The 27,477-nt window shown below is 38.7% G+C and overlaps 1 protein-coding gene and 1 long non-coding RNA gene across 5 annotated transcripts in view; one reads left to right on the plus strand and one right to left on the minus strand.

Moving 5' to 3' along the window:
* WDR26 (WD repeat domain 26) overlaps positions 1-26,662 on the minus strand; it is a 35,005-nt gene extending 8,343 nt beyond the window's left edge. Inside the window, exons 1-12 of one of the 2 annotated variants that reach the window (XM_054576644.1) lie at positions 25,929-26,662; positions 23,979-24,078; positions 23,774-23,878; positions 17,817-17,953; positions 14,610-14,707; positions 13,553-13,709; positions 8,620-8,758; positions 6,113-6,253; positions 2,616-2,735; positions 1,092-1,237; positions 714-792; positions 303-432 (exon numbers count right to left, since the gene is read on the minus strand). In XM_054576644.1, the coding sequence (XP_054432619.1) occupies positions 303-432; positions 714-792; positions 1,092-1,237; positions 2,616-2,735; positions 6,113-6,253; positions 8,620-8,758; positions 13,553-13,709; positions 14,610-14,707; positions 17,817-17,953; positions 23,774-23,878; positions 23,979-24,078; positions 25,929-26,341 (1,765 nt within the window). In that variant the 5' untranslated portion in view covers positions 26,342-26,662. The remainder of the gene's footprint in view (positions 1-302; positions 433-713; positions 793-1,091; positions 1,238-2,615; positions 2,736-6,112; positions 6,254-8,619; positions 8,759-13,552; positions 13,710-14,609; positions 14,708-17,816; positions 17,954-23,773; positions 23,879-23,978; positions 24,079-25,928) is intronic. The other variant, XM_054576643.1, reaches the window with a different exon arrangement.
* A 284-nt stretch (positions 26,663-26,946) lies between these two features.
* Positions 26,947-27,477, plus strand: part of LOC129073001 (uncharacterized) — a 71,601-nt gene continuing 71,070 nt past the window's right edge. For 2 of the 3 annotated variants that reach the window (XR_008529403.1, XR_008529401.1), the window contains exon 1: positions 27,106-27,247. This is a non-coding gene — a long non-coding RNA (uncharacterized LOC129073001). Of the gene's footprint in view, positions 27,084-27,105; positions 27,248-27,477 lie in introns of those variants that run through there. The other variant, XR_008529402.1, reaches the window with a different exon arrangement.

Genomic DNA, 27,477 nt, shown 5'->3' on the forward strand with positions numbered 1-27,477 from the left:
CTACTAACCTCTGAAAAACATTAGTCCTATAAAAAAACAACATATAAAAGGTTTAACTAAATCTTGATTTGATAGATGCACCAGACACAGTCCCACAGGGTCGGGACAGGCACTGCTGATTTCTGACAACAAGGACACAAGTCATTCCAAAAGAGGGGAAATTAACAGTCCTGGGTGAATATCTCCTGCAATTTTAAATTTAACATCTGAACTTGCTTGGAGACATGACCACCTTCAAAACTGAGAAAACCAGAGCACTTTAAACCCATCAACACATGTGGACTGACAGTGACACAATTTACCTTCACTGCCACTAGCGATGAAGTCTTCATTATGGCCTCCAAAACATGAATGAATTGTATAAAACCCTTGCGTAACACCTTGATACTTTCTTACTAAAACTCTGTCTTGCAAGTCCCATAAATGAACTCCCTGTAGGCAAAAAAGAATATAGTTATTTATTCTACCTCACCTCAAAAGAATTTTAAAAAGTAATCTGTGAATATCCCTTTCTCGATGGAACATTTTCAATTTATGCACAACAGCAATGTTCTGACAAATTCAGAGTTGATTCTACACACTTACAGATCAAACACATGCAGTAAAATTTAATATTTAGTATAAATATTTTTGTTTATATATAATAAAAATCACAATTAAAATTAGAACTAAGATAAATTTTCCTGAAAATTATATTGTATTAATAGACTTACCTGAGTTGCTACATTTAACAAAGCTAATCGGCCATTCTTTGAAATAGTGAAAGACATAATGGGATGATCTTCTTGTACTCTGTAACCAGAAAATAATTTGTCAAAGCAACATACTAGGAATCAAGACATTCAATTATTAAGATGCAAAATTTTCTAGCTTACAGTTTTGTCTGTAGTCCCTATTTTCCACTGTATTTCAATCAAGTAACAGAATCTAAGTTAACAATCACTAAGTATCACCTGACCATCAATCCAAATGACCAAAAAATCAAACCAAAACCAAAAACATAACAAAAACTCTTCTTCTGAATGAGCAAGTTCAACTACACATTTTAATATAAATCAGATAGTTGTTTGATAGATACAAAGAATAGTTACATGTTCCTATCTGTAAGGTCCTCGAAGTTGTATCCTCGAATGCGCTGGTGTGTGTCCGACGCCAGGACAGTCTTCCCGTCACTCAAGCACCAAAGGCATTGCACTCTCACACCCTCCCAGGAGTCCAGGAGATTGCCATCTAAATCCTGCAGGAGACGTCACAGTGAGCTTCCTCACTCAGAAAGCAAACTCAGGAACAACACAATTCCTTAGCACTGTCTTTCTGTAGTAAGACTGGCTTTTCCTGAGACTAATCTCAACCTGATCCAGTTCCATTAAGTGTTGTCAATCAGGCAAATTTGAATACAGGTCAAATTTCTTTACACCACCACCAAAGTGGAGAGGGAGAGAAGCTCTGTAAATCATTCCTAAACTCCAAAGAAAGGCCTCACTACTATTAGAAAATAATCCAAACATTCCTTTAAAATTCACTATGCTGGGATTTGTCCTATAATATTCAGAAGCTGTGATACGGAAAAAAGATTACAGTTATGGAAGTTAGGAATCTGTTATGTCATTTTTTAAAACTTCTCCAAATTTGTAACATGCTCTAAAGATCAAAGTTCTAGGGTCATCAGCTTACTGAGTATTCCAAGTGCTAAGAGGCACTGTACTGATTTGGGAACTACCAAGTCCTGTATCCTGAAGGTTGAGACACTGTATGTGATGGCAAAGTCAGCAGAAACGTACACGGTCATTTTGCACCCAAGGACCTAAGAACTAATGGCTTATAACCATGCTGAGATAACATGGCACCAGATTCCAAGCATCTCACATCCATCTTAATGAAAGAGACTGGTAATTTGCAATGGCTTCATAAGTCTTTATGGTAAGTGATCTTTAGTAACAGTGACTGATCTGATGGAATTTATTATCTTCTTTAATTTTAATCTTAAAAATACATCTAAAAGTTACTACTGGAACCATGTTAGGCAGTGATATGAGACAGAATCCAGGCAGAGAGTAATGACACTGTGTGTGTGTCACAGCCTACCTTGTCATAAGACTTTTTACCTAGTACATATTTTTATCATTCCAACAATCCAAGATTGACAGGGCAGGCACTGGTTAAGAGATGCCTCTGCTAAAGATGGAAAAGTTCTCTGGTGGCAGCCACCACCACTTACTCCTCAAATATTTAAGACAGTCTATTTATGAAACTCAGCATCTCCTTTTTAATTCAAAAAATTCAAAGGACAGGAACGTCAAAAAATAATTAAATACCAAATCTTCATTCCTATACATTAGAAGCTTGTTTATAAGAAAGAATTTAGTAAAACAATTTTAAATATTTAACTAAACTCAAAGTCTATACTTGAGATTGTTAAAAAAAAAAAAAAAAAAAAAAAAACAACAACAAACAAAAAAACCCCACAGAAAGTTGTACTGGACAGTGCTTATCTAGAAAAATGGTAAAGGAGATCTTCCTATAGTGTATTTTATAAAAGTTAAGTGAATTCTTTAAATAAAACTACGCTGGCTCTGAAACAAGCAGACATTCGAAAGGGGGAGCTAAATACTCACACACTGATAGAACTGCCCACGCTGACCTCCAGTGACAAAGCGCTTCCCGTCTGGATTCCAAGCCACGCTTGTTAAACTGTCTTCATGAGACTGGCTCATTTTTGTCCTTAGCTCTCCCGTCTACGAAGAAATAAAACTGTGAATAAGACCTTCAAGATACCCCTGTAAAGGGAATGTGTAAAGAAAAGAAAAAAAAAAACAAAAACTAACTGGTTAGTTTTTTTAATTAGAGAAAACTACTTTAAACAGGCCCTATAAAAAAAAGTCTTATAGCACTCAGAAGGAAAATTAAAGCCTTGAAGAAAAATCTAGGAGTTGAGCACCGCCTGGCACAGGTGACCCCGAACGGGTATGATGTGACAACTCCCATAAAGCTCTCATCTTAAACTGATTACATTCATAAATTAAAACATGTAATTTTTCCCAGGTAAGATGAAAAGTCTAACGCAATATTGCTATTCCTTCTGAGTTTCTATTACTTCTCAGTCCATGATTCTTTATACATTTTATTTTAAACATTCCTCAAAAACACAATTAATGGGCAGAAAAAATATGCTCTTAAATTAGGCAAGGGTGTACACAGTCTGAATTATGTTAAATTTCATATTCAAGATGCTCAAAATGTAGTAGGGAAGATGGAGAGAAACGAAAATAATTTTTCTGATATGCAACTTTTTTCCCCATTAAAAGTAACAGAAAAGAAAGAGGAATTTCTGTACTATTTAGCATAGCCACTCTAAAGCATTCCCAACTATGCAAGACTATTCAGTGTTATAACCTTCAGATATCCTCCTGTTATTTTTCTAAGTTATTCAACTTAGAAGGTAGACACATACCATTTAATCTAGTCTTGATTCCATTTTGTTCATGGATTAGAAACAGGATCTGAGAGATAATAGCTGCCCTTGATATAATAAAAAGTACATGGGCATAATCTTCCTGTGAGAAATGGGTAATCAAAAGTAAAAAAAAAAAAAAAAAAGAAAAAAAAAAAGAGTGAAAACAAAGTGTATGATCAGGAAATGGGGCCAAGTAATAAAAACAAAGAGGGCACAAAAATAGAAAACCAGATGTCTCACTTACACTGAAAAAAATATTCAGCAACCTTAAATCCTTCCCCCACATTTTTAACTGCTCTCACTCATTTACCAGTTTTGGTTGCTTGATATAAACGGTTAAAGTCAAAGTCTAGAAGCACAAATGCACACCCAACAGCTAAACTCTCGCCATTTCCTATTCAGGAATATGTCAATACACTAAGTTCTGAAATGGCCTTTTCTTCTGCTATGTTCAGGGCAGTGAGTATATAAGGTTATTAATTTGGAACCGACCTAGAAACATATGAAAACTGACTAAAAAAAGCCACCCTTTTAAAACAAGTATATGAAGTAATGCATAGGAAAACAGTTAAGCTAGAACATAGTTTCACAGTCCAGAAATTCAAAACTGACTCAAAGGAAGAGACTACAAAGGCACTATAAAGTCAGTCTCTATTATAGGGTTGTGACCACATACCTCCTCCCCGTGAGAGGGGAAAAAAGCTTCAATGGAAAAAAATTTTGTCTTTTAGGTCAGATTCCCTTTAAACCTATTTTAATGAGACAGCCATCTATTCTATTCTGTGCTTTGCCACCCCCTTCAACTCAATCCCAAATACAATACTGGTTTGAAAAAAATGGTATAAAGACACTTTGGGAACGACTGGGGAATTTTACTGTATTTTGCCGTGTATAATGTGCACTTTTTGCACAAAGTTTTGAGGGAAAAATAAGGATGTACATTAGACATGGGTAGTACTAATTCCGTATTTATACAAATGTTTTTAATTTTTTAATTTATGCTTGTGTGTTAAAAGTGTAACTCTAGAAAGCAGTTACGGTATCTGTATGCGAAATAATACCCTGCAATACGATAATCAGTTTTGTTTCTAAATATAAATAAATTAAAAATTGAATTAAAATGTTGAAACGAAAGTTATTCCTGGAAGTTTGGGCCAAAAACATGGGTTACATTATACATGGGAACACACTGTATATGGCAAAATATGGTCATTATAAAATGAGTATTAGTAGAGAATTATAGTTCATGTTCTCAGATAAGATAATGGCATTTGGTTATATAGGAGAATGTTCTGGGTTTTGGTTTTTTTTTTTTTGAGATACGTGCTTAAGTACTTTAGGCGTAAAATGCATCTGTAATTTCTCTTGGTATGTTTTGAATATGGACATATGTGTAACGTGCACATATGCATATTTGTATGCATTTATGTACACACAAATGTTTATAACAACTGTTTACATATATAATATACATTTTTGAATTGTTTTGAGAAAGACAGAGAGAGACAGACAGACATCGATTTGCTGTTCTACTTATTTATGCATTCACTGGCTGACCCCTTGCACGCGTCCTGATGGGGTCAGACCCACGGCCTTGGGCATGCTGGGGCGACACGAACCAGATGAGCTGGCCGGCCAGGGCCTAAGTAATTGTTGACTCTCGAATGGTGGGCATATGGGTTATTGTCAAACTCTTCAATTTTTCTTAATATTTGGAAATTTGCTTAATAAAAAGCTATGGAGGAACTATAAATAAGTGGCTGAGCAGTAAGAAAGCCTTACTGCTACAATGACGAACGAGGACGGAGGCCTATCACCTTCCGGTCCGTCTCAGCACCCATTCTGTCCTCTACATCCTCTCTATTGGAGTCCTTTCCATGCAGTCTCATCTTCACTCTCCTGGGAAAAGCCAACTTACCGATTCGTGAGTTCCCGAGACTCACAAATCATATCCTATCAACTTATACTTTTACACCCAAATCAGAGCCTGGACCCTTCCCTTGCCTAGGGGTTAACAAAACAAAAAAAGATCACCTAACCAGTCAGTGTAGAGAAGGAAGCTTTAAAAACATTTAAAAATCATAACTAGAAGATTTCCAAGTCACATTTGGAAATGGGATTTGTAGATAATGGAGTGAACTTAATGCTGAGTTTATCTAAAATGAAACCCTGGATAAGTTCAAGTTTCCATTTAGAAACAGTAATAAAGCCCTTAAAAGTTAGAACCAACAACATTGTTTAAATTTACTAAACTAAATCAAAATTTAAATATAGGTCAGGAGATGGTGCAATTGTCATTAGAATAGGAAATGTGGGTTAATGCTGATGTTTTCACACTTGAAAGGTAAGTCTTGTGCACAATTATGAAACCTATGAAATACAAAATCTTTCTGGAGGTACAGAGTACTACAGTAAATAGTACAAATTCTACAGTACACCACTCCTGAAAATACTTATTGATCATTCTTCCAAAAACTCTCCTATACTTAGCATATTTAAATTTATAAAACATCTGGACACTTGGATTCCATTTGAAGAACTTCCTTTTATGAGACTTATTATGGTAATTTTTGCTGAATGGCCCTGTTCTATATAATGAAAATGTGCAGTATGACTATGCTTTACTTAAAGGCTACACCAAACATGGAACTTGCTTACTTGTACATTCCAAAGCCAAAGTTCAGAGCAGTCGTCTGGGCCACAAGCAACAAGATAGTTGTCATCTGGACTCCATGCAATATACGAAACTCCATAAGCATGTCCTTCTAATGTTTTAAGTAGTTTTAGCAGGTGTGTATCCTAGGAGGAAAAACAGACAACTCAGTTAACTCCCATCCCTAAAGTCACTGTTTCTTGGGCACAAGAACGTAAATAGCTGCAAAGATGTACCTTGATATTATAATCTGGGGAATTTTTTACAATTTCACCAATTTTTCCCCCCAACTGAAGCCCTAACAGCTTGCTTCATAAAGACTTGTTCATGCTTTTATTTATGAACAAGTCTCTATGCAAGGCATTGTGTGCTAGATGGAAATACAAAGATGACACAACTATGAAAGTCTCCTTGGGAGACTTTCAACGAAACTGGAAACATGTAGGTGTAGTAAGAGCTACCTCTTAGTTATTTTCTTAAACGGCTTCATTGAGACTTATATATCTACAATTCACTCTTTCAAAGTATACAATTCAGTGGCTTTCAGTAGATTCACAAGGTTGTGTAACCACTGCTACTACCTAATTTGACGTTTTCATCACCCCCAAAAGGAACCCATACTCACCTGCAGTTATTCACCATTCCCCCTCCCCCCATGGCAAGCACACCATCTCTGTAGATTTGCCTATTCTGAACACTTGATATAAATGGATCATACAACATGTGGTCTTTTGTAACTGGCTTCTTTCACTTAGCGTAATGCTTGAAAACCCCTCCTGTTAGGATGTCCTGTTCCTGTCTCCCCATGTTATGCAGAGCAAGGCTTATAGGAGGTGCTCTATCTGCAAAGCTCCTTTGTGCTGTCGTAATACTTTGTATATATTGTATGATACTTATTTCAGTGTGTCTGATTTCCTGCTCTAAACTCTAGGCTGCTTTTCCAGTGGTTCCTAACCTCAGGTCTCCAAAGAGTCTTCAGGGAAAAAGGCAGGGATCCTTGAACTTAAGTGAGAGGAAAGACACACATCTTTATTTTTATAAACTATGCACTAAAAGTCAGTATTTCTTTCAATCTTGAATGCAGGTAATTAACAAGGTAGTGTTAGGTATTATATTAGGTAATATTAGATGATATATTAGGCACATTAGCATACTATGTTAGATATTACGTTAAGTAGTATTAGGTGTTAATAAAAATCTCTAACATTTTCTCATCATATTACAGTTGTTGCAGAAATCTCAAAATACTATTTATACCCATCACTACTTCAGAATTCTGGTAGTTCTATCTGCTGCCACATTAGTTATTCAATGTTAATTAAAAAAAGCAATATTTTACTCTGCTGTATCTGTTTTTGTACTATTTTGATAACTATATTTCAATATAATTGGATTTCCTTAGTAATTGATATATAATATACACTTGGGCTTCCTATGTGTTTTGGTTTATGTATTTAAAAACCATGCTCCGAGGAGGGGACCCTAAGGTCATCTGACTGACGGGAGCACATGACACAAAAAGTAGTTAAGACTGGCTGCTTTAAGGCCAAGAATAGCTTTCATCATTTGTAGTCTACTGCAGATACAGAAAAACTGATGTATACCTTCAAATTTGATTCTCTTATTTTTAAAATATCTCCTTCTATGGATCCTTTTCTCTATTTTTCAACAGAGAGCCAAAACATTATTTTGGGCTAACATCATATTCTAATTCTAATTTTAAAATAAGAGTATTCACTTTATGACTTTAGGTGAGGACTGCTAAAGCAAATACATCTGCTTAACCTGTCTGGAGTTGTGTACTTCTTCAACTGCTTGATAAATGTCCAACTGGCTAAAAAAATAGAAATACTTATTTCTACAGATCTGTAGGTCACATGGTTATAAACAAAGACAGATATGATTTTAGAAAGAACTCAGAATTTTAAATCCAGTATACAATACTTTTCATATGTATCATAGTGGACAAAAAGGCAGAGAAAGTTTAACAGAAGTTTCACAAATTACACAAAAGAAGGAAAGGTTTCGGAAGGCAAATGGTATTTAGTCTTTTCTGACTTGTGACAGAAGGACATTGTATTAATCCCTAAACTGAGTATTAACAAAGATAAAAATTAGCAGAGACATTAAGAGCAGTAGATTTGGGACAAAAATGTCCCTGGATTTGAGCCTAACTCTTCACTTACTAGCTGTGACAGCCTGGGCATTTAACCTCTTTATCAGTTTTCTCACTTTAAGAAGGGAAATGTTAGTATCTCAGGGAATTATTCAGAGGAGTAAATTAAATAATGCACACACATACTTAGTACCATCATTAGCACATAACACTCAACAACTTTGATAATTTCTATATCCCTGAGCTAGACAACACAGAAACAGGTAAGACACAACGGAGACCACAGAAAATGTTTTTGGAAAATACTATTTATATGTGCATACTTTAAAAATGTGTATTCAACTAGATTAAAAATGACCCCTTTTGCAACCTAAACACTCATACTGAAGTACATACCGGATCCACTTGCCATATGATAACTGTTGTATCTTTTGATCCTGTTGCTAGTTTAGTGCCATCATTAGAGAATTTACAGAACCATACTTCATTACAATGCTCCGTAAGTATCTGCTGTGTGTAACATGGGAACTGCCTCCTAAAACAAAGAAGCCCACAAATAATTATTCTTTCAACAGAGATTAATCATAATGACAAAGGTTAAACAACTGATGAGTTTCTCTGGAGATCAAAAACTTTAAAAATAAGGTATGAATGCATTTGTAAATCTAAACAATCAAGTTTATACTGGTATGTCAAAAAAAGAAAATAACATTAGTCAAGGCAATCTTAGAGAAAATCAGTTAACTAAATTCTACTTCAATTTATTCTTTTTTAAAGAGAAAGTACGTTATCACAGATTTTTTCACTTAATTGAGTCAACTTATATAAATAGAAAGTAATAATCAGGGCTTGTATAAGTTGGCTGGCATCGGGTTGTTTTAGAAGGAATAATGTACATATTCATTCATACCAAAGCAACTTGGTTTCACAAAAAAAATAGACACTGAGGTCAGACAAGTGTGGGTCACAGATTTCATGGCCTGGCAAGCCATTTAACTCCTCTGAGCTTTAGAGTAGTTACAGCACTCCTTATACGAGGATGAAATAAAAGCATGAGAGAATGAGTATAAGCGTTTAGATTGAGTCTGACATTTCGCTAGTACTTTGTAAGCTGTAGCTATATATTAAGGGCAAAGAATTCTATCATTAACTTTGCCAAGAATAAGAGAAAAAGTTATCATAAGAATGACTATTCTCATTAAACACTCACTTTAAAAAAAAAACAACCATTCTATCCTTTTCCGATTTCTACATCAGCACCATCTAATAGAGTTTTCTGTGATAGTGAAGATGTCATGCGGCTGTGCTGTCCTACCTGGTAGTCCTAACCACAGTGTTATTTCAACATCTGAAACATGGCTAGTGCACTTGAGGAAGTTGGTTTTTAAATTTAACTTTCCTTTGAATTACTTTACATATAAACTTAAATGGTCATATGCAATTAGTGGCTACTGTTTGGACAGTACAGCAGAATATTATACATTCTCTATATTACATAACAAAAGTTATTGGTCTTCCTTATTTTCCCCCTAACCAATCTGTAACTTAAAAATCTATTTTGTCAATTCACTGCCCTTATAGATAGTAGATGTTTAAAAATAAATTAACCCTCTTTATCTGGTGCCCATGGCAATCTACATTAGCGGCTGGCTCTCTGGAGGCTACTTTAAATTTTCAGATTGTCTAATTATAAACTACTTTAATATTAAACTGTTATTCTGTATCTGAACTGAAACATAATCAATACAACCTACTAGATGCCAAACGCTATGTTGCATGTTTGTATCCAGTACTGCTAATTCTCAGAACCACCTGCAAGGGAAGTAACATCCTCATTTTCATGAAACTCAAAGAAGGCAAGGAACTGACCAGGAATTAGAGACTGAGAAATGACTGAGCTAGGGTTTGAACCAGTGGCTGACTCCAAGGCCAGTTTTCTTTCCAAGTGTCATTACTAAATCATGTTTTAAGACATAGCTGGATAATATTCCAATCAAATAAGTATTTTCAATGTTAAAAATTATTTTCCCCCTTCCTATGACTATCAATCAATAGTGATGTCATTTATTCAGTGAGAAACACTTTATATCTAGGCATAAAATACATGAAAATTCAAAAAGCTCAACTTGACCATGAATGAACAGAGATATCTAAAATTAGAGTAGCAAAATGTCCTTAACAAAGGAGATTCATAATCAAAATTATCGGGCACAAATCATGTAGTCTATTGACAGTTGTGTCTGCATGTCACTGGAATGGTAAATTGCCATTACTTTGTTACTTAAATAATCTTTTAAAAAGACAAATAGCCCCTTGTTTATTAAAAGCTTAATTTTAGGTGTATACAAGTGATAGTTTCCTTTTGTTTTCAAATAAATTTAAAGTTTAAGATGGTGTTAAAAATATCAGTACTTTCCCAGATAAAACTGAATAAATTGTAGCATTTTAATCAAACTGAGCCATAACATTTTAAGTTTCTATAAATATTTTATAACCCTTTACTTAAGATTAATATTTATAAAGCAATTTGTGGAGACATCCTTCCATTGGTTGCTTGTGGGGGAAAAAAAAAATCACAAAGTCATGAAAAAATTTCCTTTCCATTACTCGTCAAATTTAACCAAAATATGTATACATTAACTGTGAAAAATATAAATAACATACAATCTAATAAAAACTCTTCACTGCTGATCACGATTTTTAAAAAAGTTGTAGTTTGCTTAATCATAATCAATTTTCTCTTCTCCAAGAAGAAGAGCTGGTATTTAATTTCAATGCTAAGATTTAACTTCTGAAAATATTAGTTTTCTAGTTTGAGTGCTAAAATCTAGTTTTTAAAAGGGACTAAAGCAGATAATAAGAAACATCAGCTTTTCTTCTGAAGACCTTTAGGTGCGTGTAGAATTATATCAAATTCTGGTTCTATTTTTCCAGTTCAGCAAGGAAGGGCACAGCTCACTACAAAGACTGCATATACTGACTTAATAATGCCTGACATCTTCCCTCTTAATGTCTTTAAAATCCACTCCAACAGTGAGAAGCCAAGGCTAACTCCTGCTTTTCTGGCTTGAAGGAACTGGGGAGAGGGCAGCCTTCACTGAGAGAGAAGTTCAAGGGGAAAAGCAGGCTTTGCAGGGACAGCCAGGGACAGCTAGCTTCCGTTTCTGACGCTGCAATTTAAGGTACCTGAGCAACACCCACATTGTTGCAGTAAAGGTCTAATAAGGCTTAGGAGATGAATTCTGTAGTCCTAGCCCAGACTCTGGAGTTGTTAGAACCGTGGAAGTATAACCTAAAGGAGGGGAGCAGGATGAGAAAAGAAATGTAATCTTGGAACACATGCTTATGAAAGGGATGGGTAAAGAGGAGGAGCCTAAAAAGTAGCCAGCAGTAAAGCCAAGAGTCTGGAATGTGTTAGAAGTCCACGGAAAAGTTTTAGGGTCAAGTAGTCAAATGGCATAGGAAGGTCAGGAAAGAGAGTGGAAAGCAGCCACTGGATTTCGGAGGGACGCTGCCCCTCACCCACGCCAGCAACAGCTCTGGTGTCCTGCTGGCTGCACAAGCCCCGATACTCCCGGAACCCGAAGGAGGCAGGAGGACGCGGACACTGAATGCAGAGTGGAGTCCAGTAGGCAACTATTTTAAGGAGTCGGCTCTAGAGCACAGTGGGCGAGAGGGTGGCAACTATGAGGAGCAGAGTCCAAGTTCTGTTTTGTTTTAAAAATATTACATAGAAGACCTTTCAATCAATGCTTATCTGAAGAGCAAGAACCGTTTCGTTCCTACACAGATCTTCAGAGTGTTTTTATACACAGGTTATAAGGAGACTGGTCCCTGATCTGAGGATTGAAAAAGTTAAACCAAGTATTTTCTATTCTTTACTCTCAAATGTTATCAGTATAGAAGTTACAGCTTAGGAAAATGTAGGTCACATTCTCGTAGATTTCAATTTCCCAACAGGAAGGCAAGCTCTTAACCTACTGACACCTTTGAACCACCAAGGCTGCCGTAAATACCTTTGAGTGTATTCTACCAACAATAAATTGAAGAACCAAAGAAAGATTTGGGTTTGCAACTGCCTTAATTGTCACACTGGTCTCAAATTCCCTAAAGCAGCTATGAAATATGAAACCATATAGTCTTTTAATTTATTATCTTCTCCTACCTCTATTCAATTTAAATGAAAAGACTTAGGAAGTCAAAGAACAATGTTCAAGAGTAAAAGGGGATAAAGAAAAAGTATCTCTAATCACTTTCTTTTAGAATATTTCAGACAGGCACCAAGTAATTACCCAGTACTTTAAGATAAATAACACTTGAAATTTAAGGCCAACAGCTCAAATAATTATTTTTTATTGCATCTAGGGAGAGTGAGGTTAGAACCCAACTACCTGTGAAGTAGTTTAAGCACACCTAAAGAATAATTTTAACTCACAGTGTAATTCTGATGGTCACTCGGAAGTTCCTCATTTTTCCAAAGCCCTCACACTTAGGTACCTTTGTCCTTCCTAGTCATGCTCCTTTCCGTAGCTCTTGGATGATGTCTGGCAACAGACTGACCCAACGTCCTGTAGCTGTTCCTATTTGGTCCCCCGGACCCAAATCAATTTATTGGAGTTTGGAAGATTTCAGAGTCGGTCTTTTCAATGTCTTAAAAATTAAAGCTGCCCTACCATTTTGGAGATTATTAAAATAGTAGGGGCGTTTTTACTCAAAATACTCCTAACATCAAAAGTGAAGCCTGAATTCTTACAAGTGAAACTATGCACACTGGTAGGTATAAAGACAAAACCCAAACCAGAAAGTTAATACCTGTTATTCTAACCATTTTAGCTTAGAGGCCATCTTCTGCTAAAACACAGAACTTCCATTAGGAAAAAGTATTTTCATGAACTTTACGGGTAGAAAATAATTTGGGCCATAGTTAAAATAGCCATAGCGTCCAGAGGAGAGTCACCAAGTCACCTCTGCTATCCAAGTGCAGCACACACTTAGACCCCTGGCGTTCCCACCTAAGGTCCCTTATGTGTCCTAATAGAAGGGCCAGAAAGTGAGCAATGACACCCATAGAGAAAAAAAAGAAAAATTGGTTTTCCAGCTCTAGTTCTCAAGGGTGGTCACACTACATATGAACATACACATATTTCTCTTAATTTTCAACTTCAGTAGTTCTAGCTTTACTTATGATCAAACGCTAAACATGACATGAACTGTTTTATAGCTCCAGGATAAAACTAAAAAAACAACAACAACCCAAAACATTTTAATAAAGTTCAAGCTGAGCCTGTAAAACGCTAGCCTTACTTGAGAACTTAAGTTTTCCTCTTACCTACTACAAACATGATCTATAAGCAGAGACACAGAATCTAGGTTGCTATCAAGTTTGGTGTTGTGGTATAGGCACCGATCCCTCTGCAGTTCCACCGCCTGCCGCAGGAGAGTCTGTAAACGCCGTGGGGGAAGCATCACCGATGGTGGTAAATAGGCTTTAATAGAAGACAGGTTTGAAAAGAGAAATAAAAATTAAATTAAAAAAACAAAATAGGATAAACTTTTACCCAAGACATTTGCTTATCTTCTGCTGCACTTGTCCACCCCTAATACTAATGCACCTTACGTAGAGCAGTTCTGGGCAAAGTAACACGTGAGCTCTACGAATATTTACTTCTCTGCAGCTACAGATGTGTTGCCACTAGAATGGAAGACACATGAACAGGAGGGCTTTCATTCGTATGTGGATTTTTTAAGAAACAAACCAAAAAACAAATCAACAAACAATAAAAAACATTTTAAAGATGACTATGTAAAAGAGGGAGACTACACATCACTGAAAGTATAAAAAACAATCTCAAGTTAACAAAGAACAAATCAAACTCTAGGCCCCCCCCAATTGCTTCTAATGCCTAATGAAAATTCAGGGAATCACTGGTGTTTTGATACTGATACCAATCTATTCCAATCCTTTAATGCCTTACACCTCTCCAAGCACACAGTTTTCCGATTCTCAGGGTCTCTGTTCCTAGCTCAACATGAAAATAACAAGATATTTCAAACACTCATGGTTTAAAGCTGAGATTTACATACTTGTTCTCTAACCACAATGCTTTTCCCCCAAACAATATCTCACGGAAGCCTCACTGCAGACACCAGTTGAAAGGGGAGCTGCCCAGGGACGAGCCCCCTCCCTGGCTCCCAAGGTGAGCTCCTCAGACTCCAGGGCGGAGTGTGAAAACCTCTGGTTAAAGGGACTCTTACTGGACTCCCTGCCACCTCTCCCTAACTAACCACTCCCTACAAGTAGGTCTAGACACAAGTCTTCCTCAATGATTCATAATATCTATTTCTAATATAAGAGCAAACAGAGAAACACCAAAAACAAGACTTACTCTGAAGTTTGTCCAACAGTTTGGATCGGGAAGCTGTTCCTTTGCCTTCCCACTCTGCTTTTGCACGTAGGTCTTCTGCATGGCTACACATCAGATACCTAAAAATACGACAGAGAAAGAACCAAGTATCAAGCTTTTTTCTCTAGATTAAACATAACTCAAAAATACTGATTATACTTGGGCTATCCTAGTTCTTACTAAAAAACGTTTATCAGGAAGAAACTTCTAGAGGGGACTCCATTCATTAACACAACCTAGTACCTGGATATAATTACAAAAATGGAATATAACAGAAATAGCTAAATATATTATTTTAGTCTATATTATCTATTTATATATTGTTTTTGTTATCTATAAATAGCTCTTAATGTGTGCCAGGCTCTGTTCTAAGCACTCAGCATCTATTATTACTTCGATTAATGCTCCTAACAATCCTGTATGAGTATGCACTATTAGTTTTGCTTCATGTATGAGGAGACAAAGGCACAGAAAGTTTAAGTCACTGGCTTAGGGTTAAGAGGCCACGCAAGCACATGAACACAAGTGTTCTAGCTGCAGAACCTGCTCTTAACCACTATGCTAACTTAACCACTTCTCAATAGTAAGACAACAAAATTCAAGAAAACCTTAAAAGATATACTAAGTTAATTAAACAAAACAACATACCTTTAAGAGTTTATCATAAACGTCACTCAAGTAATGGTATAATTGGACAACCATCCTTGTGTCATCCTGTGAGAGGTACTGAGATCCCAAAGCAGAAAATTTGGGCACTGTTTTCTTACTCACTATGTGTGCCGAAGGAGGCATAAACGCTAAAGTTCATGGATTCTGGAGAATACATGAGGGCCCCCTGCTGGAAGTCTGACCCTGACCTGCTTCTGGCTCTTCTCAGAAGAACAGGCTTTAAAAGTAAAAGAAGTGAAGGCATTATTCAAACACGGAGATTAGACCTGGCAAGTAACTCTCCTGCTATTTGCCTGGTACTCTGTTCTCAGACAAATCTGTTCTTCTTACTTGTAAAAGGGTATGAAACAGGGTAGTAAGGATTAAATAAGACGCAGTACATGAAGTACTTGGTCCATTAACTGGTATGCACGTAGAGCTTAATATAGGGTAAGTACCAGAACCCTCTCAGTTACTCTGAGTGTCACCTCCTCCTTTTCTCCAATGCATAAAGCACACTGCATTTAGCATCTAAATAATTTAATAGCCTTTTACCCAATAGCCGAACTACTTGCTCTCTTGCTATTTAGCACATAGTGTCTTAGCTGATGAGAACTTAAAAAAAAAAAAAAAGAAAAAAAGGCATGAGTAGTTAGATTTAAGCTACTCTATTATAAGCTGGATATTATAAAAATTTGGTTTCAAAAATAACTTTTTGGAAGTAAAACTGATTACCAATAATTTTATGAAACAATAGTTTACTTTTGAAATTTTACAAAAGTGACCTACAACTGCTTCTGTGCCCTTCTGAAAATATTGCACCTTAAGGTTTCAAATGAATGTGCTTATTGGAATGTGTCACATGTTATAATTGAAATCACTAGACTGGGTTCTGATGCCAATTCCACATCTTGTCATCTCTGGACCTTTTTCCTATGTGGAATACTCAGGGATAAGCTTGATGAAGTTCATGTCAGAATAAAAACTGTATGATTAAATTGTATGTACTACTGCTAGACCAGAAAAAAAAATCCACCATGTGAATGTCATTCAGGTGATATAGACATCAGAAACCTATGAAAAAGGTAATTGGAATAAAGTAATCTGTCAGCCTCAATATGAAAATATCCAGCAGAATTTACTATCTCATGATGTACTATTAGGTAAAGACCAACGATCTTAGAATCAGTCAAACCAGGCTTTATATCTTGGCTGATTTATTAGCTACATCTTGGGCTGGTTACTTCACTTCTCTGAGGCTCAGTTTCCTTATCAGCAAAGACCCTAAAATGAACTCTATCCCTCCCTGGGCCTATCCTTTTTTATTTAAAGACTCATCATGTGTCAGATATTACTTTAGATACTGGGGCCATATCATGTAGTAAAAAATGCTTTAAAGGAAAAAAACAAGAGTGATGTGACAAGAAAATGCCTGGTGGGTGGTCTCAGAAGAGGGCATTTGGGCGAGGACCTGAGCCAGCTGTGCAGAGATTAGGGGAAGAACATCTAAGATAAAGGCAACAGGCAATATAAGTGCCTGAGCATTAGTGTCGCTACAGTAGTGAACAAGGTAAGGATGGCAGGGAAAGGAGCAGGGACCTTGTAGGCTTGAGCAGAGATTTTTCATGTTAAGTGAGCTGGAAAGCCAGTGGAAAGTTTTAAGGAACGGAGAGAAATGAGTTAATACATGGTTTTGCTTCTGCATTTCTGTGGCTGCTCTGTGAAACATGTATTGTTAAGGGAGGGAGATGTTTATGGCTTAACTAGGGTAGAAATTGTGAAGACGGACAAATCTGGGACGTTTTGGATTTAGGCCAATACATGTCAAAGTTGATTTTTAAAAATGCAAAGATGAGTCTCAAGTTTTTTTCTCTAAACCAGTGGGTAAAGGGACAATTGGAATCAAGAATTTTGTTTTGAGCATTTCGGTCAAACAAGGACTGTCAAGCAGGCTATTAGATACATACATTGGGAATTTAGGTGAGAGGGTCAATTTTAGAGCCACTGACATAGAGATGGTATGGGGAGACCTGGTGCAGAATCAGGTTACTGGGAAGAGTATGTAGATAGAATAGAAAGGAGGTCCAGACCAAACCTTTGGGCACTCTTAACTTTTAAAGTACTGACATAAAAATAAAGTGAGATTGTGCATATGAAATGCTTAGCAAGAACCTGGTACCTGGTAAGTATACATTAAAAGAATATATGCATCAATACTAGAGACTTCATTGCTTATTAGTTTTATGGAAGATTCTGCCACAGGTATTTCTATAGAAGATTTGGAAATGGCCATTCACTGGCAATAGCTATTTCTTCTTCCTTTTACCCACTTAAATCTCTCTCTATTCTAACAAGGAAAGCTTCCCAGGATGACAAAAAATAGTACACATACAAGTGAACCTACCCAGATAAATATTATCTAAGCTTTTACCACTATTCAGATCTTGGAAAAATGTTAGAGAGACAGAACTCTGGACGGTGACCCTGATAAAAGAGCGAGCCCCTCCCTTGACCTGGAGTCTAAGAACCAAGCTTCCTTACCCACTGAGAACATGAATGCGCTCTGTATTGTATTTCAGTGGCGTCAATTCACAGCGCAGAACCTGAAGGGCCTCCAGGACCTTGCCGTCCTCCAGGTATTCCAGGTACTTCTGCTGCAGCAGCAAAAACTTCATCCTCTGACATGACAGAAAGCAGCAGTCAGGGGAAAAAAGTTGATGGAAGGTTCAGAAAATGTTTGTGCCTAAACAGAACAGTAGAAACCATTCTACTACGCCCTTTGACAATAACTTTTATAAAGCTTTAATATGACTCAAAATATTTTAATAGAGTCACTATTAAATGTGACTGTGCTCAATTCCATGTCTTAATAATAAAATGATTTCGAACAAATAACCTCAAGTCAGATACAATCATTAATGACATCAAAACAGGAAAGAATGAATTCTGCCCTCAAAACATTTTGTTTCTTCTATAAAAATTTAGAACTATTCAAAGTATTCTATATTTGCTTTTTTTATAAAGTCTTTTTTTAAAAAAAGATTTTATTTATTTACTTTTACAGGGAGGGGAAGGGAGGGAGAAAGAGAGAAGAGAGAGAAACATCAATTTGTGAAAATATACATCTATCAGGTGCCTCTTGCACACCCCCAACTGGGGACCTGCCCCACAACCCAGGCATGTGCCCTGACTGGGAATTGAACTGGCAACGCTTCTTCAGTTGGCAGGCCTGTGCTCAATCCACTGAGCCACACCAGCCAGGGTAAAAAAGTGTGACTTTTATAATAATAGGGCAATGGGGGAATTTTATGCAACAGGTTTTGAAAAGACTGCAGAAAATTCAGTGAATGGGAAGATTATTTAAATCCCACAACGTGAAGGAATGACTAAGTAGACCAAAAAGCAGAACTAGAGCCATGGGGTGTAAACTGCAAAGTGGCAAATTCTGGCTTATCAAAAATAAGAAGAGCTGCCCAGCAAATGGACTGAAAGGTTGGTGTGCAAAGTACTGAGTTTCCTATGATTCAACTGGACAAGCATAAGCTTGATGAACTCCTATAGGAGGCAATAAAGGATCAACTTTTTAAAGGTATTTAAAGTATCAATATTTGCATTTGTGAATTTGTAACACGCTGATCACTGGTGTGTTTAAAACCCTGAAGCACAATTATCAGCTCTTTCCCCTCCAAAGGATAAGCCATTTCCAACTTACGAAGTACCTTAAAATTTAGATTTTTTTTCTGGAAGGTGTTTCGTTTTAATAGTTTATTTCTTTTACTGTATTATTTTATTTTTTACTTGAAAGTGATTGCCACAATCTTAGCAGCTTTTTGCTCCAGAAAAGAGATGTCTGTGACTGTCAGGGTTGGAATCCCTTCTAAACCCTCAGTCTAACCCAGGGTCCTGCGGGTGGAGGGCCTTCCCCACGGCCACCTGCTTGCGGTGCATCGTCTGCGAGCCGCCGGAGGCGGGAGGACGGTTGGGAGGCACGAAGTACTAGTGGTGCTTAGAGGCTCCAAGAAACATAGCAGTGAAAATCTCCAATCCACTTAATTAAAAAAATTCACTGCTTCAACAAATTAATATGTACTGCTCTCAAAAAATGGTTTAAAGAAATTATCACTTATTTACGGAATTAAGAGTATCATATAATTGCTCTGTCAGATTTTTTCTATGAGGGAGCATTTAGAAGAAAGGCGTCACCTACCAACTTATCAAAATGGTTTCTAGAGGTAATAAATAAAAAACGCTCTCATGTAAATTAGGCATAATTTAAATTCATCTTTTATATGATACATTGCTTATGTTTGGTAATAGTGTAATCTTAAATCTATAGCAAAAGAATAGAAAAAATTTCAAACTCTAAGATAAGTTCCTATAACTCTAGAAAAATTACACTTACCAAATTTTACACATAAAGTTAGATAGACTAAATGAGTGTTTCAGAAATAAATTAGCTTCCAAGATGTCCTAAGAAGTGTTGCTGTGCGTGCAACCTTAAATTTACTTCAATGTATAAAATTAAAAAATACTTTAAAGTCCATCAGATGACAAAAAACAGAATAAATAAAACAACCCCAAAAAAATTCAAAGGATTTTCTATTTGAAGTTAATTCTGGATATTCCATTTTATCTTAAAAAAACTTCAACCCTTTAGAAATGAAGAGGTCACACATCTCCATTTATCAACATACTGATAGAAGTTTCATATCCCACAGTGTTTTTGATTCCAACTTGAAAATCATATTTAGTTGCAGCATTTTTTTTTTCATTTTAATGCCACATGGAGCTGGCCAGCATGTGTATTCAATTTCTTCACTAAATTTTCTTAGCAGTTAGGAATTTGGGGGAATTTTTTTATTTAGGGCTCATTATTTATCATTTATTTATTTATTGGGTATCAGTCATTAAGTCCTATGCACACCCCTCCCCCATTCCAATGTGTGTAGGGACAGTGTCCCAAGTGCCACTTCCCCCTTATTTTCCCACCAAGATCCTGCTAGAACATGCTATTCTCTTTCTGTGGGGCAGAGGCAGGGCAGGGGAGAAGAGGAAGGCAGGGTAAAACTTTGAGAGAAGCCAATATAAACACGTTTTTCTGTATACAGGGAATGCTATAAAAGCACTGCAAGAACATTTTTCTATGAGTCATTTTATCCAGATTAAGACAAAGAGTATCATCAGATATCAAATCTTTGTGGTCTACATGGCACCACACATGTTGCTGGCCAAGCACAGAAAGAGATTTTGGTTGAGAGAGAAAATGTTTCTTCTCCTTAAAATCAGTTAAATTCAAGTATTTGATACACATGGTTAGAATGGAGAGTAAAACTGTAGTTTACTTCCCAAAATTTAAGGCACAAAAGTGCAAATACAGTTTCAAGAAAATAAACATCTTTAAAAAATGATGTTAATTACTTACTAAAAAAGTTTTTAAAAATAAGCAAAATTGAAGTTTGCTGAGGCGGGCTCAAAGCTTTACTAATGGCTTCTTATAAGATCATGAGCTTCTTAAATGAAGAAAAAAAAAGAAAATAAACTCTCCTTTCTATCTTTCCCTAACTCTTAATTTTTTAGATTGTTTCTGGTTTCTGGTAATTTTGCAGCATCTTTGGGCCCAGCAGTGTTTCTTTCTTTTCCTATCTCACAGAAACTTGAAATTGAAAAGTGATTAGGAGAGCTTGAAAGACAGTTTCGCATGGTCAATCTGGCTGTTGCTCTCCGATCCTACCCAGTATTTGCACCGTTTCATCCTTTCCTCCCACATAATTACATTGAACTCAACGTGAAAGAAAAACTCAGAAGTTACGATACACAGGAAGTCTGTTTATCAAGGACAGCCTCTTAGCCAACTTAGCAGTAGTTCTGACTAACTCTGGAATAAGGTTATAAGCAAGTTATATCAACTAAGTGAGTCAGAGGAAAGGGGAAATGAATTATATTTAAACTATGGCTCTCAAAACACCTCCCTATACTTTAAAATATACTAGTTCTTTTTTTACACTAATATTTGAACACTTTTGTTAAGTATATTTCTATTATGTTGAAAAATAAAGAACTAGTATATTTCTTTATATTGAAAAATAAAGAACTAGTATATTTCTTCATATTGAAAAATAAAGGATCCAACATTTTTAGACATACAAAAGTTTTATGTTATTGACCTCAAATACCCATCCCAATTTCTCAGACATGGCTAAGCATATTTGAACCCACACTAAAAAAATATTGATTCATGAGCACAGCTTTCAGAAAATTCAGAGCAAATCCTGCCATTTCCAGTATCAGTTAACTGGAGGCCATTTAAAAATATGGGGGTGGGGGGTTGGGAGGAGGTGCACAGGGAAGAATGGAGAGTGGATTAGGTCAATAAAGACATTTAGGTTTAAAAATAAAATACAATTTTAGTCTAGACTAAGTCATCAAGTGTGTCTGAGTATATAGTCAAAATAATTATGTAAAAATAAAAACAAAACTAAATAGTTGTTTTCTAAGGTGTTACTACAAATTCATGCTTACATTAGATTATCTTCTGGAGATGGAGGCGGGGAGAGAAGTATATCTAAACATAATTAGAAAGGTGAAAAAAATGCTGAACTGAATCTTTAAAAGCAATTGATTCGTCAATGCTTAAAGTGAGATAAAACTGGAACCCCTTTCTTTGTATAAATACCTAAACAGTTTGATGGTGGGAGGCTCAGCCAGAGATTTAATCTTCATCTCTTATTAGATCCTAGAATGTTCTATAGACTGAACAGGCTGTAAAAAGAAAGGATTCCTCCTTATTATCTACAACTACCTTTCTTCAGTTTACATGTTGCTTCTAATGAAGGTTTCTAATGAGATATAATCATACTCTAATCCAATACAGAAGTCTCAATTTACTATAAAACCATAAAAAAATAGGAAGTGAGCCTATGCAAATTTTTACCACTAAATTATAGATATAATTTGGGTGAAGCTTAAAAAAAGGAAAACAGTCCTCCAAGAAATCACACCCTTATTTAAAATAGTCCCTGGGCAAGTCCTTGACTGTCACCACACAACTGGTGCTAACTTGTGCAATTCTTATTTTGGCCATTTAATTGCCTTTATTTTAAGGGTCACCTTTCATTCTGTCAGAGCTAACAATTAATGAAAAACTGACCAATTAAAATATACTTAGATATTTTTCTTTTTAACACTCCAAACACACTAATTGGGGAAAATTTAGCCACTGGGAAATTTATAATCCGTTTGAATGTAGATGCTTATTTATTTTAACTTCTGTGTTTTCATTTTTAAAATTTACCATGGAATTGATTATTCCATGAGTTAATCAATTATCATCTGATTCAGTAATAGTAAGTTAGAAATTTTAGTATTTTAAATATTTACTAAAGGAAAAAGATAATACGAAGATCATCGATTTAAATTAACCCTTATCTGTTCATTATTTGTTTGCACCTTAGTTCACCTGAAGGTCATTCTCTAGGATATTAATGTATAAAATTACATTAAGAATTCGAAAACTCTTGTGTAATTAGGATTGTTTAAAACCCCAAGAACAAAAACAGGAGACTCTATCAGGTTAATAGACAAAGGCAGAAAGATTAACGTCTGACCCAATTTTAAAAAATCAAAAGTAACACTCATTACTAATATTTAACAAACAGCTGGTTTCCCTACTTCACTTCACCCTCTTTCCCTCCCCCATCATACAGGAAACTGCTTCTGACAACAAATCAATCAGCTAGAAGTTAAAAAGCCAGTAGGCAGAGGCGAGCAGCTGATTCTTCACGGTTTCCAATCACAAGCACTTATGAAAAGATCTTATCCCCTCCTCTCTCACCAACATCTACTGAAGAATTAAAGCCTATCAGTATAAAAGACTCATTAAGATTTATGGAAGAGGCTAACAGGCAAACTACTAAACTGATCTTGTTGGGGAAATAAGGCCAGTAAGCAGAGCCCAATGGTCAAATTTACATACAAACCCCCCACAAGAGTCATAAATATTACACAAACTTTGACACTGTCAATTCACACAACTGGAATGCAAGAATGGAAAATGGTGAGCACACCAATGGAATTGGTTTGAATGAACTATAATTTCCAAAGATTTAAATAAATTAAAGTATCAGCTACTTAAGGCTATATATACACACACCCAAACACATTCTTTACCAGCACATTCAGTAGTTTAAATAATATAAAGTATAATTTAACCATGATTTTAGAAGTACAAAACTCCTACTAATAGCACTAAAAAGCATGACCTTTCAAATTTATAGAAGCTTAATTTATAAATGTGGTTCAAATCACACTTACTACATGATTTTAAAAATACAAAACTCAAACTTTAAAACATCATCAACACTCATCCTAGTTTACAAACTTAATTACATGAAGTTCCACTCTTTTTAGGCCTTATCTTTTATAAGAAGCAGAAGCCTAAAGTTATCAATAACCTACTAAAATAAGCATAAATGTGAAACTAAGAACAAAAGTGTATTTACCACAATTATTCCCAACAACGTTTGAGAGATTTCAAGTGCGCCTCTTACCACAATAGCATGAGGAGAATGCACTAAAGGCTTTAGTTCATTCAGGTCATTTTCTGCCTGCAAAAATTGGTATAAGAGAAAAACAGAAATGTCACAACATGCACGTCAAATATATAATTTTAGCAGCAGTCACACAGCTCTATAGGCCCTACTTTACCTTATCCCAGTCTCCTTCCATGACATGATTTCGGAATTTGGTAGCAGAAGGATGTTCTAAACGACATCCTGACTCTTGCATGAGGAGATCAACAGTCTGGCTGCAGGAGAGATACAGTGTAAAAAAGACCTGACCAACTTCAGGGTTTACTCTTCCAAATAAACTAACGTCTATGAAAACAGTTGCCAAAGTTTTTAAGCTAATCTAACGAAGAAAAAAGAAATAAATAGCTTTAATTTGCTTGGCTAAACCAACTTGATTTTTAAACTGCTACTTCCATTTCTGTCTAATCAAGTAAAAACCTTCCTGAAACTAAAATCAAAGTAAAGTTCTTCCTATTTTTGCCATTTAATGCCTCAGAAGTCTAAATGAAGTATAAAATTTCTAAAAACATTTTGTAACCAAATGGTTAAATAACTGGAAAAACCAGGATCTACATACTAACACTGTTACATTTTTGAAAGCTAAAAAAATTGTCAGCTCTATACAAGGTGACAGAGATGCCCTGTGTTAGGGAAGAGCCTTACATCCAGATGGCAGGTTTGCATAGAAATTCTAGTAGGTCAGTCTTTAAAATTAAAATAAATCCAGCATCAAAAATCATTCCCTTTCTCTCTATACTAAAAATAGCAAATTTACTATGGTGTAGGTTCCAAACAGTCACGGGTTATTTCCTCCTGCTGCTGTCAGCTTGCTTCTTGTCTCAGTGATACAGTTAGCATTTACAAAACCTGTTTTCATACTAATTCTTTTTTCTTCCTGTAAACAAAAGTCAAATCTTCCTATATTTCTCTCGGAGAGTGTAAAAGACTCATCAAAGGTAGTTTCTTCCACCAGACATTGTGATACCTAAAAACCTTCCTTTATCAGCCTTACATATCTGTTTATGTTTCAAGGCTTTCTTATTCAGCCCTATTTGTTTTTCAGCTCAACAGTGCAATCACTCAATCTGCCTGAGAATCAAAATACTTAGGCCACTTTTCAAAAGTGCTCTTTTCCCCCGTCCCCAGACCAAATCTGTAAATCCTGAAACGACAGCAGGGGCTGACAGAAGAGCTCATTTTAATCTGCGCTGTGAGGCTAGGGAACTGACTGTTGCACGTTTTCCCCCTTAGTCTGATTCTGGGGCTCCCACCAATCCCCCCTTCCAGCCCGTCCGTTTCTCTTTGTGTGTACACAAAACGGCGATTTGGGGCCAAGGTCGCCGTCTACCTCCACCCTATTTTAGGTACGCAAGGCCACCTACTAAATGGTGTTGGACAATAAATGATTCACCAGATCAGATGTCCCTGTTTCAAAGGCAACCATCCCCTCGGCATTACACCGGGATTTCAGCCGGGTTACGGGTGGGCCTCTGGTTCACACACAAGGGCCTTCAAATGGCATCAACACGGTGCCTCACTTCATTATCCCCATCAGATTTATTCAACCACCTCCTGCCGAAGGATCCCAGCCCCTCCGTTCCCATAAACACTTGTAGGTGATTGTCTTTCCTGATTGGTAGTTGGCCTGGGCTGTCTGTCACGGCTGGGGGTGGGGAGGTGTCCCACAAAGATGCCTCTGAGATATACTTGAAAAACAAATCCTCCAAGGTTCATTATTTCCACCAGCTCTCATCCACCCCTCCCCCAACACACACAGAGACACACTCGACATGTCTTTATTGACAGACAATTAGGCTCTGAAGGTGTGTAGGGAGGGGGGATCTTTTGGTTCCTACCACCCCGGCCCCAAACCCCCACCCGCCTGTCCCGTCTCCCCATCTGTCAGACGGATTGATTTCCCCTTATTTCCCTTTCGGTCAGTTCCTCCTCCCGGGTCGGCCAGTCTGGGCTGCGTCCTCCCGCGTCCCGGGCCCTGCGTGCCCCGCAGACATCCCCTCGCGGCCCCCTCCCCCGCAGCCTCCGTCCCTCGGTCGGTCCCCAGCAGCTGCCTGTAAAGGATACTTACTTGAGCCCTAAGCCATTCAAGTGCTGTCCTATTAGCCTAATGACGTCCTCGTCCGACTGGGAGAGCCGTTTCTTCTTCTTGAGGCTGCTGCCCAGTTCTGGGGTGGCCAAGGAAGAGGAGGCGGCCGTGGTGGCGGAGGCAGCTGCGACGGTGGCGGCGGCGGCGGCGGCCCCGCCGGGGACCCCGTTATTGACATTCAGGCTGTTGCTATTGTTGCTGGCGGCGGAGGGGGCGGAAGGCAGGAGCCCGTTGGCGTGGGCCAGGTCCCCCGCGGCCGACGACGACGAGGGGGACGACTCCCCGTTCTGGGCCGACAGGCAGGCGAGTTCCTGGGTCTGTCCCTGGCCCCCGCCGCCCCCTCCTCCGCCGCCGCCGCCACCTCCTCCTCCTCCTCCTGCCCCGTTGGCCTGCATGATGCCGCCGCTGACCAGGCTGTGGCCGCTACCTCGGTGGGGGACGGCGGCGGCGGCGGAAGGGGCAGCAGCCGGGGGGAGTCCCACCACTACCACCACGGAGGAGGAGGAGGAGGTGGACGACGAGGACGACGAGGACGAGGACGACGAGGACGGAGGGGAGAGGCCTGCTCTGCCTGCCGAAGCCCCGGGCTCTCCTGCTCCCTCCGCCGCCGAGGCTCGGGGTTTCTTCCGCGGGGGCGGGGAGGCTCCGCCGGTGTCCGAGTCGGAGGAGGAGGAAGCGGAGGCCAGAGTTTCCTCGCCGAGAGAGGCCGTGGTGGGAAGCCGGGGGGGGGCGAGACGGGGGAGGGGAGGCGGGGGCCGGGGCGGGGGTCGGGGTGAGGGGGGCCGGGGCGGGGGTCAGGGTCGGGGGGGGAGGAGGGGCGGAGGAGGGAGAGGAGGAGGGGGAGAAGGAGGATCCGGGCCCTTTCCCCCCCCCCTCCCGGAGGCAGCTCGGGGTGCGCGGCCCGGGGGTCGCGGCGGGGCGGCTGCGGGGGCGCGGGGCCCGCCGCTGGGCTGAGCCCCGGCGGTGGCGGCGGCGGCGACGGGCGGCAGCGGAGGCAGCTGCCGCCTCTGTGCTCGGGTCCGCTCCGCTCCGCTCCCTGGTGTGTTGATTCTTCCCCCAGCTGCTGCCTAATGGAGTCCAGGCGCTCGCGTCACAGGAAATGCCTATACTGCCCTCCTCACTCACTTCCGGTGGCAGGTATGGAACCTATAGGGGGCCTGTCACCCGGCACGTGCGCCGGGGGCCGGCCGGACCGTGAGGGGCGGGGTGCCCACGGGCCGGCGGAGCCCGACCCGACCCCGGCCCGACCGGGAACGGGGCCCGGCCTCTCCCGGCGCCTGGCGGGGCCGCCTCGGCCAGGAGTAAGTCTGTCCCGGCTTTCGGAGGCCGGCGGCGCGCCGGAGGGCTGTGTTCGTGTGCGCGAGTGTGTGCGTGAGGACCCCGTGTGACCTACAAGTGTCAGACGCGCGGAGGGACGGCGGCGCGTTCTCCATCCCCGGCCGGGGGCGAGGGGCGGGGGGCGAGCGGGGCGCGAGGTGTCGCCAGCGCCTCAGGGCGCCTGAGGAGGGCAGGCGCTGTCGCTGGCTCCGTG

This window comes from Pteronotus mesoamericanus, unplaced genomic scaffold (genome assembly GCF_021234165.1).
Source record: "Pteronotus mesoamericanus isolate MK-2021 breed Mesoamerican mustached bat unplaced genomic scaffold, CSHL_Meso_final contig_347, whole genome shotgun sequence".
Taxonomy (NCBI): domain Eukaryota; kingdom Metazoa; phylum Chordata; class Mammalia; order Chiroptera; family Mormoopidae; genus Pteronotus; species Pteronotus mesoamericanus.